General features: G+C 48.5%; 1 protein-coding gene across 2 annotated transcripts in view; it reads left to right on the top strand.

The window, feature by feature from the left end:
• Positions 1 to 18,411, top strand: part of GCC2 (GRIP and coiled-coil domain containing 2) — a 244,476-nt gene that overhangs the window by 171,032 nt on the left and 55,033 nt on the right. For both annotated transcript variants that reach the window (XM_063953814.1, XM_063953812.1), the window contains exon 17: positions 9,230 to 9,351. In XM_063953814.1, the coding sequence (XP_063809884.1) occupies positions 9,230 to 9,351 (122 nt within the window). The remainder of the gene's footprint in view (positions 1 to 9,229; positions 9,352 to 18,411) is intronic.

Below are 18,411 nucleotides of genomic sequence, written 5' to 3'. Positions count from 1 at the left end.
GATTAGAATGGTGATTGCGCATGCTTATGTGAAGGCTGGTCTGTCAGCTCCTGTTCACATTACGGCCCATTCTACTCGGTCTGTTGGACCTTCTTAGGCGGCCCAACGTGGTGCGACCCTTGACCAATTGTGCAAGGCGGCTACGTGGTGCTCCGGGAACACGTTCATAAGGTTCTATGCCTTCGATACTGCCGCTTCCCAGGATGCTTCCTTTGGACGCCGGGTTATTATGCCCGATACAGTGCGTCCCCTCCCATAAGGAACTGCTTTAGGACATCCCCATTGTCCAGACTTATGGAGCCCAGTGTACCCCGCAGCAGAAAATTAGTTTTATGGTAAGAACTTACCCTTGTTAAAACTTTCTGCGAGGTACACTGGGCTCCACAAGGCGCCCACCCTGACGCACTTAGCTTCTTTGGGTTGATATGGCATTAGCCGCTGTCACTTCTCTTGTCGTGAGAGTGTGGTGTATGTGGCTACTAACCGTTGTCGTCTCTTTTCCTGCTACTGCATTGGGCTGGTTAACTAAACTGAGCTCCTGTGCTGGAAGGCGGGGTTATAGAGGAGGCGGCGCTGTGCATTCTGGGAACAGTCAAAGCTTTGAGCCTGTTGGTGCCTCGCATCAAGATCCTACTCTACACCCCATTGTCCAGACTTGTGGAGCCCAGTGTACCTCGCAGAAAGAGTTTTAACAAGGGTAAGTTCTTACCATAAAACTCGTTTTTTCATTCCCTTCCAATAAGGCCAGGTAATTAGTACCTTCTTCTTGGCTGCCCTGTGGATGCAAAGGGAATAGACCTCTGTTAATGCCATGGAACTTTCAGCTAGGACATTTTCACCCTTAACACTCAAGTTTCTCTACCAGTTCGTGTTTACAAATGTCTATCTGTGGAAGCAGGTGGGATAATTACTGACAGCAAAAAAGAGTATCTCACCTGTGCATGATTAAAGAAATCCACAAAACATAACCTGTTGAGGGCATTTGAGGACTTGATTTGAGAAACATTGAACTAGGGTATGTTTCCTTTGCATAAGATCATGTTTGTGCTTCGCCATCCATTGTTTGCAGTGGCTTTTGGAATGCTTCTGGAACAGTCTTGGCTTCTGCAACTTTTATCAGATATTCTGCACCAGGGACAGAGTTTTCATCAAAATCAATTTTTCATATTTTTAAGGACATGGAGTATTACACACACAGAACAAGTTTTTGGGTGCTAAATAACATTGTAAATTTAACTAACATATATTTCTGCAGCAGGATACATTGGTTTCCACAGGAAAACATTGGGGGTGTAGAGTGGATCTTGATCCAGATGCACCAACAGGCTAAAGCTTTAGGCTGTCCTAGCATGCAAAGGGGCCTCCTCTATAACCCCCATCTCCAAGCATTGAGAGCTCAGTTTTGAGTTGGTGCCTGCAGCAGCAGGTCACCTAACAGGAGGGCTGCACTGTTCAGGCCCCAAAAAAGCTTCTAAGAAGATTTCTTCTCTGGGCTGTCAGTGCTGTATGTCAGGGTGACACTTCAATGCTGCAGCTCCATCACCTCCCAATCGGCGTTGCATACTCCCACGGCTCAGTTCCCGGGTACTTGTGGTGGAGACGCTCCGGCTTAGTCACATGGTCGCAGATGCTACTAGTTCGCGTGGCTGCTATGGGGAGGAGGTAAGGGGATTCGCCAGACGAGACCCGCCATTAAATAGCGTTCCTTCTGCAACCTAGGGAGACGGGTCACGGCGCTGGCGTGTACGCGGTCAACAAGTAGGGACCACACTAGACCACCGGGGCGTAAGAGTACAGGTCGGGTGTACTAACACCCCATTTAATAAGACTCGCAGTACCCGGGGCGGAAGTCCAGCATAGGCGAGGTGCCGCTTGACCTCTCCCCCGTCCCAGGGCGCCATCTCTGAGCAGATTTTCCCTCACACTCTCCCTCCCTCACTGAGACGCCGGGCGCCATCTTCTAAGCACAGCTGCGGCTGGTCTCTGGGACTGCAGGGCAAGGTCTCCTTTGAAAAGTCACCTGTATATAGCGCTGTGACTTAACAAACACTTTTCTTTATACAGACAGCGTTAGTTATGAAAGAGTGTACCTGTTATAGAATATATTGTACAAGTATTGTAATATATACCTCCGTTCTAGGACCGCGCTGTTTTATTTATTTATATATATATATATATATATATATATATATATATATATATATATATATATGCAAGATTGTAACGCACACACCTTCAGCAGTATTGGTAGGGTGCTCGGTCACAAGTAACATCCAGATATTGTGAAATAGTCCACATAAACCAGCACACCTTAGTAGCAGCAAACAGTTTACTGAATTTTCATTTTAAAGTGCAGCGTGCAAACATTGGTGCATATAGCTATACAAAGCAGATACTTAGCAGCTCAGTGCATTATGGCAGCTTCAACAGCTGTTTCGGTGCAGCAGCACCTTCGTCAGGGAAAAGCCAGTAGTACATATATATATGTAGCGCCGTCCAGCTCCCTCCCGCCCAGCGAACGTCTCTGCCTGTCAATCAGGTAGAGGCGATCGCAGGGCTGAGACGGCCGCCGGCTGTCTGGCATGCGCTGGCGTACTTCGGCACATGCGCAGTTCAGACCTGATCGGCTGCTGTGCGAAAACGCACACAGCACCGATCAGGTCTGACTTAGGCACTAAGTCGTTCTGTTGTTACAGTCTTACATAATGTCTAACAGAAAGGGCAGTAAATCAGTGGAAGCTCCTGCATCATGCAGAGCATGCTCCAAGGATTTACCAGATGGGAAAATTTTGGATGATGGTCTATGTACTACACCTCCTAGTCAGTCCGCAGCTCCTGGGTCTACTCAGGAGCCACCCTGGGCTGCGTTCACAAACCTACTGGGTACTCTGGTAGAACGCCTTACGCCCCCTATGGGACCACCTGTGATACTACAGCCACGTATTGTCCCTATGGTAAATCTGCTTTGGGCGGAAAATTTATCTAGCCAGCTGCAACAATTTACATCAGTCTTTGGTTAGACAGAAATCCACTCCCGTGTCTCTGGGTCATCTAAGCAAGCTACTTCCTCCTCACAGTCCACATACCTCTCTGATGCTTCATCTGAAGAGGAGGGGGGAGCATACGGTCCTGACAGACACTGAATCTGGTATTTACTGATGAGGATTCTCCCTTGCAGATTGATGTCCCTGCCTTAGTGGTTGCTATTAAACAAATCTTACAAATCTCTGATGATGAGGATTCCACTACTGTGGCTAAGAAAACTGATATGTTTAAACGGCAGAAAGTGGTTAAAACTCCGTTACCCCGTTCTGACCATTTTAGAGCACGTCAGAAGGGAACCCTGGTCTACTCCAGGGAAGAAATGCCCTCTGCCTAAACAGGCCTTGGCTCGCTAACCTCTCCCTGCAAGGTTATGTAGCAAGTGGGAAAATTCACCGCCGGTGGATTCTCACGTCACCCGACTCGTGGTGTCATCCACTGTGTCTGTCACGGTCACCTCACTGAAGGAACAGACAGATAAGCGTGTGGAGGGATGCCTGAAATCTATTTACTCCCTTACAGGAGCTGTGCATAGACCCACTATTGCTGCCTGTTTGGCTGCAAAAGGTATTGAAGCGTGGGTTCAAGCATTAGAGGAAGAGCTGCCCAAGGATATTTCTGACAATGCCAGACAATACCTGTCTCACATTACCACCGCCTCCTATTACATTCAGGAGGTGTCTTCTGAGGCGGGTGTGTTGGCGGCCAAGGTGTCGATTACGTCTGTCCTGGCTCGCCATATTTTGTGGTTGAGGTCATGGAAAGTGGACCTAGACCACAAAAAGACCTTGGAGGAACTCCCCTTCACTGGGTACATTTTGTTTGGAGAAGACCAGAATAAAATTGTGTCTGAGTTAGCAGCTGCTAAGACTGCTTTTCTACCAAATACTAATCCTTCTGCACAGGAGGCAAAAGGTACCACTTTTCATTCTTTTCGGCCTCAAGGGAAAGCAACAGGTCAGGCATACCCGAGACAATCTCGTGCTCTCAAAACCACAAAGCCCAAGGCCAAACAATCCTGTGCAGCCCGTCAGCCTGCTTCTACAAGACAAGCCTGCTGCATGACCGGGCGGGCCTCCCCTGGGGGACCCCAGGGTGGGAGGCCGACTTCTTCAGTTCGCGCAGGTCTGGTTAAAGACCACTTCAGACGCATGGGTGCTGGAAGTTGTCTCTCACGGGTATGCTGTCTCTTTCAAGAGACATCCCCCTCGCCACTTTTGCACCATGGTTCTACCTTCAGATCCGATAAAGGCGCAGACTTTGCAAACAATTGTACAGGAGTAGTTGTGCCTGTACCTCAGTCCCAGAGAGGCAGAGGTTATTACTCAACCCTATTTCTAGTTCCGAAACCAAATGTGTCATTCCGGCCTATACTCAACCTCAAATCCCTGGACAAGTTTGTAAGAGTGTCCAGCTTTCGTATGGAAACACTGCGCTCAATTGTACTGGCCATGGAACCCGGAAACTATATGGTATCCCTGGATATGCAGGATGCATACCTGCAGATACCCATTGCAATGTCGCTCCAGCAGTTTCTGCCGTTTGCTAATGGCAACCTACATTATTAATTCCAGGCTCTACCGTTTGGACTGGCCACGGCTCCTCGGATCTTCACCAAGGTTATGGCCGTGATGACGGCCCATCTCTGTCGCCAGGGGGTCAGAATCCTGCCATATTTTGACGACCTGCTGATTCTGGCAAATTCCCACGATGTTCTCCTCAGTCATCTGCAACTAGCGGTAACCTTCCAGCAGGCCCACGGGTGGCTTATCAATTGGAAGAAGTCCTCGCTGATCCCAGCTCAGAGCAGGTCCTGAACCTTCAGGACAGGATAAGATGCTTCCTTTGTCGCCCCAGAGTGTCTACATTCGGCGATGCAAGTACTTGGCCTGATGGTGTCGGCATTCGACATGGTAGAGAACACTTAATTTCATTCCCACCCACTACAGAGGTTAATCCTTTCCAAATGGCACTGCCAACCTCATCGGATCATATCTTAGATGATCACTTTAACTCCGGAGGTTCATCTGTCGATGACTTTGGTGGCTGCAGGACCAGTGATTAAGCAAGGGCCGTCCCTTCTGGATCCCCGACTGGGTCCTGCTGACAACGGACGCCAGTCTGAGGGGATGGGATGCGGTGTTGGAGCAACACTCGTTTCAGGGTCGCTGGACCAAGGAGGAATAACTCCTCCCAATAAACGTTCTGGAGTTGCGGGCTGTATTCAGTGCATTATCTCGCGTCCTTCCTCTGGTACAGAACAGGCCTGTTCAAGTACGGTCAGACAACGCCACCACGGTGGCATACATAAACCATCAGGGCGGCACTCGAAGCCGCATGGTAATGATGGAAGTGTAAAAGAGTCTTTGTTTGGCGGAACGCCATCTGCCAGACATATCGACAGTGTTCATTCCAGGTGTCCTAAACTGGGAAGCGGACTTTCTCAGTCGCCAGGACGTGCACGCCGGGAGTGTAGTTTTTATCCGGAAATTTTTCAACTTCTAGTGGACAGATGGGGCCTACCCGACCTCATGGCATCTCGACACAATCACAAGATTCCGGTCTTCAGATCAAGGTCCAGGGATCCTCAAGCAGCGTTCGTGGACGCACTGGCGGTTCCATGGAACTTTCGGCTGCCTTACGTGTTTCCTCCAGTGTCACTCCTGCCCAGGTTACTACGAAAGTTCAAACAAGGAGGAGGAATACTGCTTCTAGTCGCTTCAGCATGGCCTCGAAGGCATTGATTCTTAGACCTTCCGGGTCTATCAACAGAGAATCCCCTTCTACTTCCTCAGCGCCCGGACCTTCTCATACAAGGCCCTTGTCAATACCCAGACCTGGCCAGACTGGCTTTGGCTTTGACGGCGTGGCTCTTGAAGCATCACTCCTGAGGGCAAAAGGTTTTTCCGAGATGGTTATCCAGACTCTGTTGAAAGCCCGCAAACCGGCATCTGCCCGGATTTATTACAGGGTCTGGAATTCTTATTTCATGTGGTGTACTGATAAGAATTATGATACATATTGATTCAGAACGTCCAGAATCCTGGCTTTTCTGCAACAAGGCCTTGACCTAGGTCTTCGTCTGGCCTCCCTCAAGGTTCACATCTATACCTGATGATCATACTTTCACTCAGGGTGTTCTTCGGATTCAGCTTCCCTATGTACTCCCTGTGGCTCCGTAGGATCTGTCTATTGTGCTGAACGCCCTACAACAGTCTCCATTTGAACATCTTGAGTCAGTGGACCTCAAGTGGCTCACGGCCAAGGTCCTATTCTTGCTGGCTATTGCCTCTGCAAAAAGGGTGTCAGACTTAGGTGCTTTGTCCTATTGTCTACCCTTTCTAATATTTCACCGTGACCGAGCAGTTCTTAGAACTCGACCGGGTTATTTTACCTAAGGTAGTGTCATCTTTTCACCTTAACCAAGAGTTTGTGTTTCCGGCCTTTATCTCTTCAGATTTGTCCTCCAAAGAGCGGTCTTTGGATGTGGTCAGGTCTTTCTGTATATATGTGGAGAGGACTGTCTTTATCAGGCGGTCTGATTCCCTTTTTGTCTTGTTTGGTTTTCACAAACGTGAGTGGCCTGCAAATAAGCAAATTTTGGCTAGATGGATTAGAATGGTGATTGCACAAGTTTATGCACAGGCTGGTCTCCCAGCTCCTGCTGCTATTAAAGCCCATTCTACTCGGTCTGTTGAACATCATTGGGCGGCTCGCCGTGGCGCGTCCGCAGAATAATTGTGCAAAGCGGCTACGTGGTCCTCAGTGAACGCGTTTATTAGGTTCTATGCCTTTGATACTTCCGCCTCCCAGGATGCTTCCTTTGGACGCCGGGTTCTTATACCCGCTAAGGCGCGTCCCCTCCCTTGAGGAACTGCTTTAGAACATCCCCAATGTTTTCCTGTGGAAACCAATGTATCCTGCTGCAGAAAAGTAGTGTTACGGTAGACTTACCATGGTTAACACGCTTTCTGCGAGGTACATTGGTTCCACAGGGCGCCCACCCTGACGCAACTAGCTTCTATGGGTTTGTATGACATTAGCTGCTGGTCCCTTCTCCTGTCGTGAGAATGTGGTTCTATATGACTAACATCTACCTTCTCTCTTGCCAACTCCTGCATTGTACTGGTTAACGAAACTGAGCTCTAAGGAGGCGAGGTTATAGAGGAGACCCAGCTGCATCCTGGGACAGCCTAAAGCTTTAGCCTTTTGGTGCCTCTGGATCAAGATCCACTCTACACCCCGATGTTTTCTTGCAGAACCAATGTACCTTGTAGAGAGTGTTAACCATGGTAAGTCTACCATAACACTCCTTGTTAAATGTGTGGTGTTTGCTGCAATTTAAATCAACATACCAAATCAGCAGTAAATAATATACATTTTCATGGATATTAAGATATCTCCTTACTTAAACCACCTTGGGAAAAGAGATACACGAGGGGGTAGCATAAAGTTTCAATTATAACCATGAACAGAATGAGATAGAAAATGAAATGTGATATGTTGAACTTAATACTTCTCCACGTACTCACTTTGAAGAGCCACACATTCCTGAAAGCGTTTCTTCACCTTCCGCCTCCCCTCATCATTGAACTATTGCGATTGGCTCTAGATCCACTGTTCCACTTATAGAATGACATAATTTGTATAATCAAATCACCTACCCTGAAGTGGCTTTTTCATCTCAGGGAAGAGAAAGAAGTTGTTAGGTGCGAGATCCGGCGAACAGGGGCGGCGATAGGGTTACATTTAATTGTCACACCTGTCAGCTTGTACAGCGGTTGCTTGTTCAGCTAGGAGACTGATGCCTTTGCTGATCATACCACGCCAATTGTCTATCACGGCATCTCGCAATTTCCACAGAAGGATGCCGTAGCAAAAGTGCTGGTGATGGTCTGACCCTTTGGAAGGTTAGGATTTCCATTCCTTGCTCATTTGTTTGGTCTCCAGATCGTACAGGTAGATCCAGCATTCATTCATAGATTGTAAACTTTGCGAGCAGGGCTTTCTTACCTCTATGTCTGTCTGTTATTACCCAGTTTTGTTTATTACTACTGTTCCAATTGTAAAGTGCAGCGGAATATGTTTCACTTCTGTATATAAGAAACTGTTGATAAATAAATAATAGTTATGAGATGTGCAAAGAAATTCTTTTCATCCTGCTCCAACAGAGTCAACTTCCGCTGCGAAAGTTCATGTCGAGTTTGCTTGTGAAATGGGGTCAGCAGATGGGGAACCCATCGTGATGACACTGTAGACATGTGCAGTTGCTGATGCATTATCTTCCACACTCTTCCATAACAAAGGTCAACTTCTTTCAGATTCATTCCATTGGTTTGTAGTCTGTCTTCGAGGACAAGAGCCTCCACTTCCTTCACTGTGTCAGGATCATCTGTGATTGAGGGTCTTCTGGATCAAGGCTCATCTGAGATGGACGTGTCCAGTTTAAAAGTTCCTTTCCCACTTCCCAATAGTCTCATATGAAGTACTTTCATCACCATAAACATCCACCATTTCATCAAGGATTTGTTGGGCGCTGTTGCCCCTCAAATAGAGAAACTTAATAACACTGCGGGCTTCAATTTTGTCCATCTTTCCGGTTACTGACATCTACCTGCTCAACAAAGGAAACAAGTTGACATGAGTGGCTGTAATTTACAACATCATGCACTTAAGGATCAACGATTGTTGATCAAATGACATCCGAATATTTCAATAACTTTATGATGATAATTAAAACTTTATGATACTACCTTGTATATTAAGCAGGAATCCTGCAGCCACAAGCTTAATATACAAACCAGAAATTAGACGCTTTAGTGTTTGGAACTTGGGAAAACCGTAATTTATGAGGAAGTGAGAACAACTCCACACTAACACAAATATACCTGCTGACAGGGCTGTAACGAGTGGTGTGAGAGCAGTGCCGCTACGCAGTGCCCTGGGGGTGGATCTTTTGCTGCCCCACTGTATTTGCATGTGGCTCCCAAGTTACCTGGAATGGCACCATGACCTTATCCCTAGGGCATGGCATCTTGGGTTAATTGGGGGGGCGCATTTTACTATTGATTCTTAAAATTCACTAGGCAAACCATACCAGCCTAATATTATACACCAGTATATTATGGTTGCTGTATTGACTATTTAAAGGGCATAAATTTAACAATAGTTATTTTGCTTGTCATAGGCAGAACAGGCTGCAGTGACAGCTGAATTTGAAAGCTACAAAGTCCGTGTCCATAATGTGTTAAAACAACAGAAGAATAAATCTGCATCTCAAGCTGAACAAGAAGCCTTTAAACAGGAAAGGTACCTAATTTATTATCCCTTGTAGAAATTGGGATAGATTGCTTTCTCAAATGTATAATAAAGGATTCTTTACTTTCATAATGATTCTTTATTTTCTCTAACGTCCTTGAGGATGCTGGGACTCCGTAAGGACCATGGGGAATAGACGGGATCCGCAGGAGATAGGGCACTTTAAGAAAGCTTTGGACTCTGGGTGTGCACTGGCTCCTCCCTCTATGCCCCTCCTCCAGACCTCAGTTTTACACTGTGCCCAGATCAAGATGGGTGCACTGCAGAGAGCTCTCCAGAGTTCTCTGCCTAGAAGCATTTTTGTTTGAGATTTTTTTTTCTTTCTACCTTTTACTACTTTTTCACAGGGAGCACTGCTGGCAACAGGCTCCCTGCATCGAGGGACTGAGGAGAGAGGAGCAGACCTACTTGTCAAAGATAGGCACTGCTTCCTCAGCTACTGGACACCATTAGCTCCAGAGGGGGTGAACGCAGGTTCTTACTGGGCGTCCACCCCTGGAGCCGCGCCGCCGTTCTCCTCACAGAGCTAGAAGTACAGAAGACAGAAGTCGTCAGGTGGCAGAAGCCTTCAGCTTCACTGAGGTAACGCACAGCACTGCAGCTGTGCGTCATTGCTCCCGTACACCTCACATACTCCGGTCACTGTAAGGGTGCAGGGCACAGGGGGCGGGGGGCGCGCCCTGGGCAGCAATATAAACCTCTGCATGGCAAAAAGACTATATACATGTACAGGTGGGCTCTGTACATGTATATAAAAGAGCCCCCGCCATATTTTACTAAGTTTGAGCGGGACAGAAGCCCGCCACCGAGGGGGCGGGGCTTCTCCCTCAGCACTCACCAGCGCCATTTTCTCTCCTCAGCACTGCTGAGAGGAAGCTCCCCGGACTCTCCCCTGCTTACACACGGTGAAAGGGTGCTTAAAAGAGAGGGGGGGGGCACATAATTGGCGGTTTACATATTATACAGCGCTGCTGGGGAAAAACATTTTGTGTTGGTCTCCAGGGTTATTGCGCTGGGGTGCGTGCTGGCATACTCTCTCTCGGTCTCTCCAAAGGGCCTTGACAGGGATACTGTCTTCAGGAAAGGGGTTCCCTGTGTGTGTGTGAAGTGTGTCGGTACGCGTGTGTCGACATGTTTGACGAGGAAGGCTCGCGTAATGTGGAGGGGGAGTGCTTGAATGTCAGGTCGCCGTCGACACCGGAATGGGTGGATATGCTGAATGTCTTGAATGCAAATGTCAATCTATTGCATAAAAGATTAGACAAGGCAGAAGATAGGGATCAGTCAGGTAGCCAGTCCATGCCTGTCCCTGGGGCGCCAGGTCCTTCGGGGTCTCAGAAGCGCACCGTATCCCAGATCGATGACACAGATACCGACACAGATACTGACTCTAGTGTCGACTATGAAGATGCAAAATTACAGCCGAAGGTGGCAAAGGGTATACGGTACATGATTATTGCCATTAAAGAGGTTTTGCATATTACTGAGGAACGCCCTGTCCCTGACACGAGGGTACACATGTATAAAGGGAAAAATCCTGAAGTCACTTTTCCATCCTCATTTGAATTAAGTGACTTGTGCGAAAAGGCTTGGGAATCTCCGGATAGGAGACCACAAGTTCCCAAAAGGATTCTCATGGCGTATCCTTTTCCACAAACTGATAGGATACGCTGGGAATCTTCGCCAAAAGTTGACAAGGCGCTGACACGTTTGTCCAAAAAGGTGGCACTGCCTTCTCAGGATACGGCTTCCCTCAAGGAACCTGCTGATTGCAGACAGGAAATTACCTTAAAGCACATTTACAATCATTCCGGTACTATTGCTCGACCGGCTATGGCGTCGGCCTGGGTTTGTAGTGCGGTTGTGGCATGGGCAGATTCCTTATCTACGGAAATTGACACCTTAGATAGGGACGCCATTCAAATGACCATAGAGCATATCAGAGATGCTGCCTTGTATATGAGGGATGCTCAGAGAGACATTTGTTTATTAAGCTCCAGAATAAATGCTATGTCTATTTCTGCTAGGCGGCTCTTGTGGACCCGACAGTGGACGGGAGATGCCGATTCAAAGAGGCATATGGAGTCCTTGCCTTACAAAGGGGTGGAGTTGTTTGGAGACGGCCTCTCAGATCTTGTCTCTACGGCTACGGCTGGTAAGTCAAATTTCTTACCTTATGTCCCCCCGCAGCATACAAAAAAGGCACCTCATTATCAAATGCAGTCCTTTCGTTCCAATAAAAACAAGAAGGTACGTGGATCATCCTTTGTTGCCAGAGGGAAAGGCAGGGGGAAAAAGCTGCACACAGCTAGTTCCCAAGAGCAGAAGTCCTCCCCTGCGTCTGCAAAGTCCGCCGCATGACGCTGGGGCTTTCCGAGGGGAGGCAGATCTGGTGGGGGCTCGTCTTCGGTTTTTCAGCCACGTCTGGGTTCACTCGCAGGTGGATCCCTGGGCATTAGAGATTGTTTCTCAGGGATACAGGCTGGAATTCGAAGACTTGTCTCCTCGCCGATTTTTCAAATCGGTTCTGCCGGCTTCCCCGCCAGAGAGGGAGCAATCCAAAAATTGTATATTCAACAGGTGATTGTCACAGTTCCTCATCTCCAGCAAGGAGAGGGATATTACTCAACCCTGTTTGTGGTCCCGAAACCGGACGGTTCGGTCAGACCCATTTTAAACCTGAAATCTCTGAACCTGTACTTGAAGAGGTTCAAGTTCAAAATGGAATCACTCAGGGCGGTCATCGCCAGCCTGAAGGGGACGGATTGGATGGTGTCCCTGGACATAAAGGATGCTTACCTTCATGTTCCGATATTCCCCCCGCATCAGGCGTTCCTGAGATTTGCAGTGCAGGACTGTCACTACCAATTTCAGACGTTGCCGTTTGGGTTTTCCACGGCCCGAGAATTTTCACCAAGGTAATGGCGGAAATGGTGGTGCTCCTGCGCACGCAGGGGGTCACAATTATCCCATACTTGGACGATCTCCTCATAAAGGCGAGATCTCGGGAGAGGTTGCTGGACAGCGTGTCTCTGTCCATGAAGACGTTGCAGATACACGGCTGGATTCTCAATATACCGAAGTCCCAGCTAGTCCCTACAACGCGTCTGACCTTTTTAGGGCTGATTCTAGACACAGACCAGAAAAAAGTTTTTCTTCCGATCGAAAAGGTTCAGGAACTCATAGCCATGGTCAGGAACCTATTAAAACCAAAAAAGGTTTCAGTGCATCATTGCACGCGGGTCCTGGGGAAGATGGTAGCTTCCTACGAGGCCATCCCTTTCGGCAGGTTCCATGCGAGGACATTTCAATGGGACCTCTTGGACAAGTGGTCCTGGTCCCATTTACAAATGCATCAAAGGATCACCCTGTCTCCCAGGACCAGGGTATCTCTCCTGTGGTGGCTGAACAGTGCTCACCTACTAGAAGGTCGCAAGTTCGGCATTCAGGACTGGGTCCTGGTGACCACGGACGCAAGCCTCCGAGGCTGGGGAGCAGTGACACTAGGAAGAAATTTCCAAGGTCTCTGGTCAAGCCTAGAGTCTTGTCTCCACATCAACGTCCTGGAGTTGAGGGCCATATACAACGCCCTGCGTCAAGTGGAGGAATTGCTTCCGAGAAAACCGGTTCTGATTCAGTCAGACAATGTCACGGCAGTGGCTCATATAAACCGCCAAGGCGGAACAAGGAGCAGAATGGCCATGGCAGAAGCGACCAGGATTCTACGCTGGGCGGAAGGCCATGTAAGCGCGCTGTCAGCGGTGTTCATCCCGGGGGTAGACAACTGGGAGGCGGACTTCCTCAGCAGGCACGACCTGCATCCGGGAGAGTGGGGACTTCATCAAGAAGTCTTCGCACAGATCACGGATCGTTGGGGACTGCCTCAAATCGACATGATGGCATCCCGTCTCAACAAAAAGCTAAAGCGGTATTGCGCCAGGTCAAGGGACCCTCAGGCGGTAGCGGTAGACGCTCTGGTGACACCTTGGGTGTTCAGGTCGGTCTATGTGTTTCCTCCTCTTCCTCTCCTACCCAAGGTGTTGAGAATAATACGAAGAAGCAGGGTCAGAACAATACTCATTGTTCCGGATTGGCCACGGAGGGCTTGGTATCCGGAGCTGCAAGAGTTGCTCGCAGGGGATCCGTGGCCTCTTCCTCTAAGGCAGGACCTGCTGCGGCAGGGGCCCTGTCTGTTCCAAGACTTACCGCGGCTGCGTTTGACGGCATGGCGGTTGAACGCCGGATCCTAGCGGAAAAAGGGATTCCGGAGGAAGTCATTCCTACCCTGATCAAGGCTAGGAAAGATGTGACGTTAAAACATTATCACCGTATATGGCGGAAATATGTTTCTTGGTGTGAGGCCAGAGCTGCTCCTACGGAGGAGTTCCATTTGGGCCGTCTATTTCACTTCCTTCAAACAGGAGTGACTTTGGGCCTAAAATTAGGGTCCATAAAGGTCCAGATTTTGGCCTTATCCATTTTCTTTCAAAGAGAATTGGCCTCTATTCCTGAAGTACAGACCTTTGTGAAGGGAGTGCTGCATATTCAGCCTCCCTTTGTGCCTCCGGTGGCGCCTTGGGATCTTAACGTGGTGTTACGTTTCCTCAAGTCACCTTGGTTTGAACCACTCAAAACTGTGGAGTTGAAATACCTCACGTGGAAAGTGGTCATGTTGTTGGCGTTAGCTTTGGCAAGACGTGTTTCCGAATTGGCGGCTTTATCACATAAAAGCCCATACTTGGTTTTTCACGTGGATAGGGCGGAGTTGAGGACTCGCCCTCACTTTCTGCCAAAAGTGGTCTCATCTTTTCATGTGAACCAACCTATTGTCGTGCCTGTGGCTACACGGGACTTGGAGAATTCCGAGTCCCTGGAAGTAGTCAGGGCTTTGAAGATTTATGTGACCAGAACGGCTAGAATCAGGGAGACTGAAGCTTTGTTCGTTCTGTATGCGGCCAACAAGGTTGGCGCTCCTGCTTCAAAGCAGACTATTGCTCGCTGGATCTGTAACACGATTCAGCAGGCGCATTCTACGGCAGGATTGCCGTTACCGAAATCGGTTAAGGCCCACTCCACTAGGAAAGTGGGCTCTTCTTGGGCGGCTGCCCGAGGGGTCTCGGCATTACAGTTGTGCCGAGCAGCTACTTGGTCGGGGACAAACACCTTTGCAAAGTTCTATAAGTTTGATACCCTGGCTGAGGAGGACCTCCTGTTTGCTCAATCGGTGCTGCATAGTCATCCGCACTCTCCCGCCCGTTTGGGAGCTTTGGTATAATCCCCATGGTCCTTACGGAGTCCCATCATCCTCAAGGACGTTAGAGAAAATAAGATTTTACTTACCGGTAAATCTATTTCTCGTAGTCCGTAGAGGATGCTGGGCGCCCGTCCCATGTGCGGACTTCTTCTTCAAGACTTGTATATAGTTATTGCTTACATAAGGGTTATGTTATAGTTTTTCGGTGGAACCATGGCTATGTTGTTGTTCATACTGTTACCTGGGTAAGTTTATCACAAGTTATACGGTGTGATTGGTGTGGCTGGTATGGATCTCGCCCTTAGATTTACAAAAATCCTTCCTCGTACTGTCCATCTCCTCTAGGCACAGTTTCCCTAACTGAGGTCTGGAGGAGGGGCATAGAGGGAGGAGCCAGTGCACACCCAGAGTCCAAAGCTTTCTTAAAGTGCCCTATCTCCTGCGGAGCCCGTCTATTCCCCATGGTCCTTACAGAGTCCCAGCATCCTCTACGGACTACGAGAAATAGATTTACCGGTAAGTAAAATCTTATTTTGTACTGTTTTTAACTACACCGTGTGAAATATTGAAGCATAAGTATTGTGGCGTTTTCTCTGTTATACCATTGGGGGGGGGGGTGCTGGACTCAGAAGTTCATATTTGCTTTCAGGACATTGGCACTTTAATATATGTAAACTGTTAACTCATCTGTCTTACGTTTCTCCATCCTGCTGGACAGTCAGTTTAAAGTACCCACAGGACATTATGCAGCTCAATGTTCTTTTTATGTATGACTGGTTAAAGTTTTTTCTCTTACGTCCTAGAGGATGCTGGGATCCACATTAGTACCATGGGGTATAGACTGGTCCACCAGGAGCCATTGGCACTTTAAGAGTTTGAGTGTGTGGGCTGGCTCCTCCCTCTATGCCCCTCCATCCAGACTCAGTTTAGAAAATGTGCCCGGAGGAGCTGGTCACAGCTAGGGGAGCTCTACAGGGCTTTTCTAGTAAAGTTTAACTTAGTTTTTTATTTTACAGGGAGGCTGCTGGCAACAGCCTCCCTGCAGCGTGGGACTAAGGGGGGTTGCAGTGTCCGCTGTCCCTGCTGACTAGACACTGAGCTCCAGAGGGGTCTGATCGTTCTCTGCCACAGGGGACCGCTCGCCCCAGCAGCATGCCGCCTACCCCTTACAGAGCTGAAGAAGTGGTGAGTGAGACACCGACCCCCCTAGCAAGCGGAGGGCCGGTGTGAAGATGGCAGCACGGAGGGAGCGCAGTATTAACTGCGCTCCTGGGAAGGCTCAGCGGTACATGATGCAGTGCTGTGAGGGGTGCCCTGAGCCAGCGCTTACCCCCTACACTGGTCCAGAAGCCTGTCTGGGTCCTCTGATCTCAGCCAGCACTAATTCCTCAGACCAGTATAATCCATGAAGAGCGGGAAGACAGCGCCATTATGGGGGCGGAGCTTCTCAGAGCGGACCCAGCAGTGTTTCAGCGCCATTTTCCTGCCTGCACAGCGCTGAGAGGAAGAACAGGTCCCTCCACAGCAACTACAGCTATCTGTACACGGTACCAGGGGATTGTAGAAGGGAGGTGAGGCTGTAATAAGACTGTGTGTCCTATTAAGGTGCACAGTCAGCGCTGACAAGGGGTCTCCCTTTGCTAAAAGCGCTGTGTGTGGGTTGGCTCCAATCTCTGTCTCTCTCTTGCCATTCTTGGGGGGGAAACTCTGTCTGCCCTCACCTGTGTGTGTGTGTTTGGTGGTCTCCTTTAGCTATGTCCAGGGACACTGTGTCATATGCTGCAGAGGATTTATCCTCCCAGGATGATCCCATTCCATGTAATCAGGATAGCACTGGTTTAGCACAGATACCAGCAAGGGATACTGAGTGGTTTTCCTCTATCAAATCTTGGATTTCTCAGATTTCTGACAGGGTTGCAAGTAATGAATCTGCAACCCAGGTATTACAGAGCTCTATGGCAGTATAGCCGGTTTCTAGTACCTCAGGACGCCCCGCTATATACCTCCACAAACGAGCGCTTGTGCATGTCACACAAGACCACACGGACACCGATTCTGATACCTCAGACGGTGATGGGGGGATGTGTTGCGGGGGTCCGCATCTCTTGCAAAGGGGGTGCAATTGTTGATAGAGGCTATCAGGGATGTGTTGAATGTTAATGATACCACACCTGAGCAGGTTGAGGGGGATTTTTTCACTGAAAATAAAAAAGCCTCGCTAACCTTCCCTGCGTCAAAGGAATTGAATGCTATATTTGTAAAAAATTCCAGGTCCCTAAAAGGGTCCAGGTGGCGTTTCCTTTCCCTGAGGAGGATAGGAAAAAATGGGAAAACCCGCTGATTGTTGACGCATCTGTATCCAGACTGTCAAAGATGGTGGTTTTGCCTGTTCCAGGATCTACCGCCTTAAAGGAGCCGACTGATAGATTTAAGCGTGTTATCAATTTTTCTATGTACACTGCTTCAGGGGCCATATTACGTCCCACCATTGCTACCGCATGGATTGCAAAGGCAATAGTAAAGTGGTTGGCTACCTTACTTGAGGATTTGGATACGATGGATAGGGATGATGTTGCATTATATTTACGCAATATACATGATTCAGCAGGTTTTATGGTAGAATCCATGAAAGACCTGGGTTCCATGGCTGCCGGAATATCTTCCATGTCTGTTTCAGCTCGTCGGGGACTGTGGCTGCGCCAATGGTCGGCCGACGCGGAATCCAGAAAAAGTGTGGAGTCCCTACCCTATACAGGTCGGGCTCTCTTTGGGGAAGCTCTAGACGCGTGGATATCCACGGCTACAGCGGGTAAGTCTCCGTTTCTTCCCTCAGCAACACCTGCTCCGAAGAAATCCTTCTCTTCATCTGCAACGCAGTCCTTTCGTCCTAACAAGCCTAGAAGGGTCAGAACGTCCAATGCCTTCTTTAGGGGAGGTTGAGTTAAGTCCAAGAAACCTGCAGCTGCAGGTTCCCAGGAACAAAAGCCTGCTGCAGGTACGCCAAAGTCCTCCGCATGACGGTGGACCGCGCGGCCTGGAGGTGGGGCCAGTGGGAGCGAGACTCAGACACTTCAGTCACATCTGGGTATCGTCCGGCCTAGATCCCTGGGTGATAGATATTGTATCCCAGGGATACAGGCTGGAATTTCAAAGTCTCCCTCATCGCTTTTTCAAATCAGGCTTACCAACTCTGTTGGCAGACAGCACTTACTACAAGACGCTGTCCGAAAACTGGTGGAGGCACAGGTCATTGTGCCAGTACCACCTCACATGCAGAACAAAGATTACTATTCGAACCTTTTCGTGGTACCGAAACCGGATGGTTCAGTCAGGCCCATTCTGAACCTAATATCATTGAACCCCTTTCTAAAGGAGTTCAAGTTACATAGAAACATAGAAACATAGAATTTGACGGCAGATAAGAACCACTTGGCCCATCTAGTCTGCCCCTTTTTTATTTTATCCTTTAGGCAATCTCAACCCTTTTTTAACCTTGATTCTTTGTAAGGATATTCATATGCCTGTCCCAAGCATGTTTAAATTGCCCTACAGTCTTAGCCTCTACCACCTCTGATGGGAGGCTATTCCACTTATCCACTACCCTTTCTGTGAAGTAATTTTTCCTTAAATTTCCCCTGAACCTCCCCCCCTCCAGTCTCAATGTATGCCCTCGAGTTCTAATACTTCTTTTCCTTTGAAGAATGTTTCCCTCCTGAACTTTGTTAAGACCCTTTATATATTTGAAAGTTTCTATCATGTCTCCCCTTTCCCTTCTCTCCTCCAAACTATACATGTTA

Source organism: Pseudophryne corroboree, chromosome 2 (assembly GCF_028390025.1).
Source record: "Pseudophryne corroboree isolate aPseCor3 chromosome 2, aPseCor3.hap2, whole genome shotgun sequence".
NCBI classification, from domain to species: Eukaryota; Metazoa; Chordata; class Amphibia; order Anura; family Myobatrachidae; genus Pseudophryne; species Pseudophryne corroboree.
Note: the sequence above shows the minus strand (reverse complement) of the source record. Positions and strands in the feature narration are given on the sequence as shown.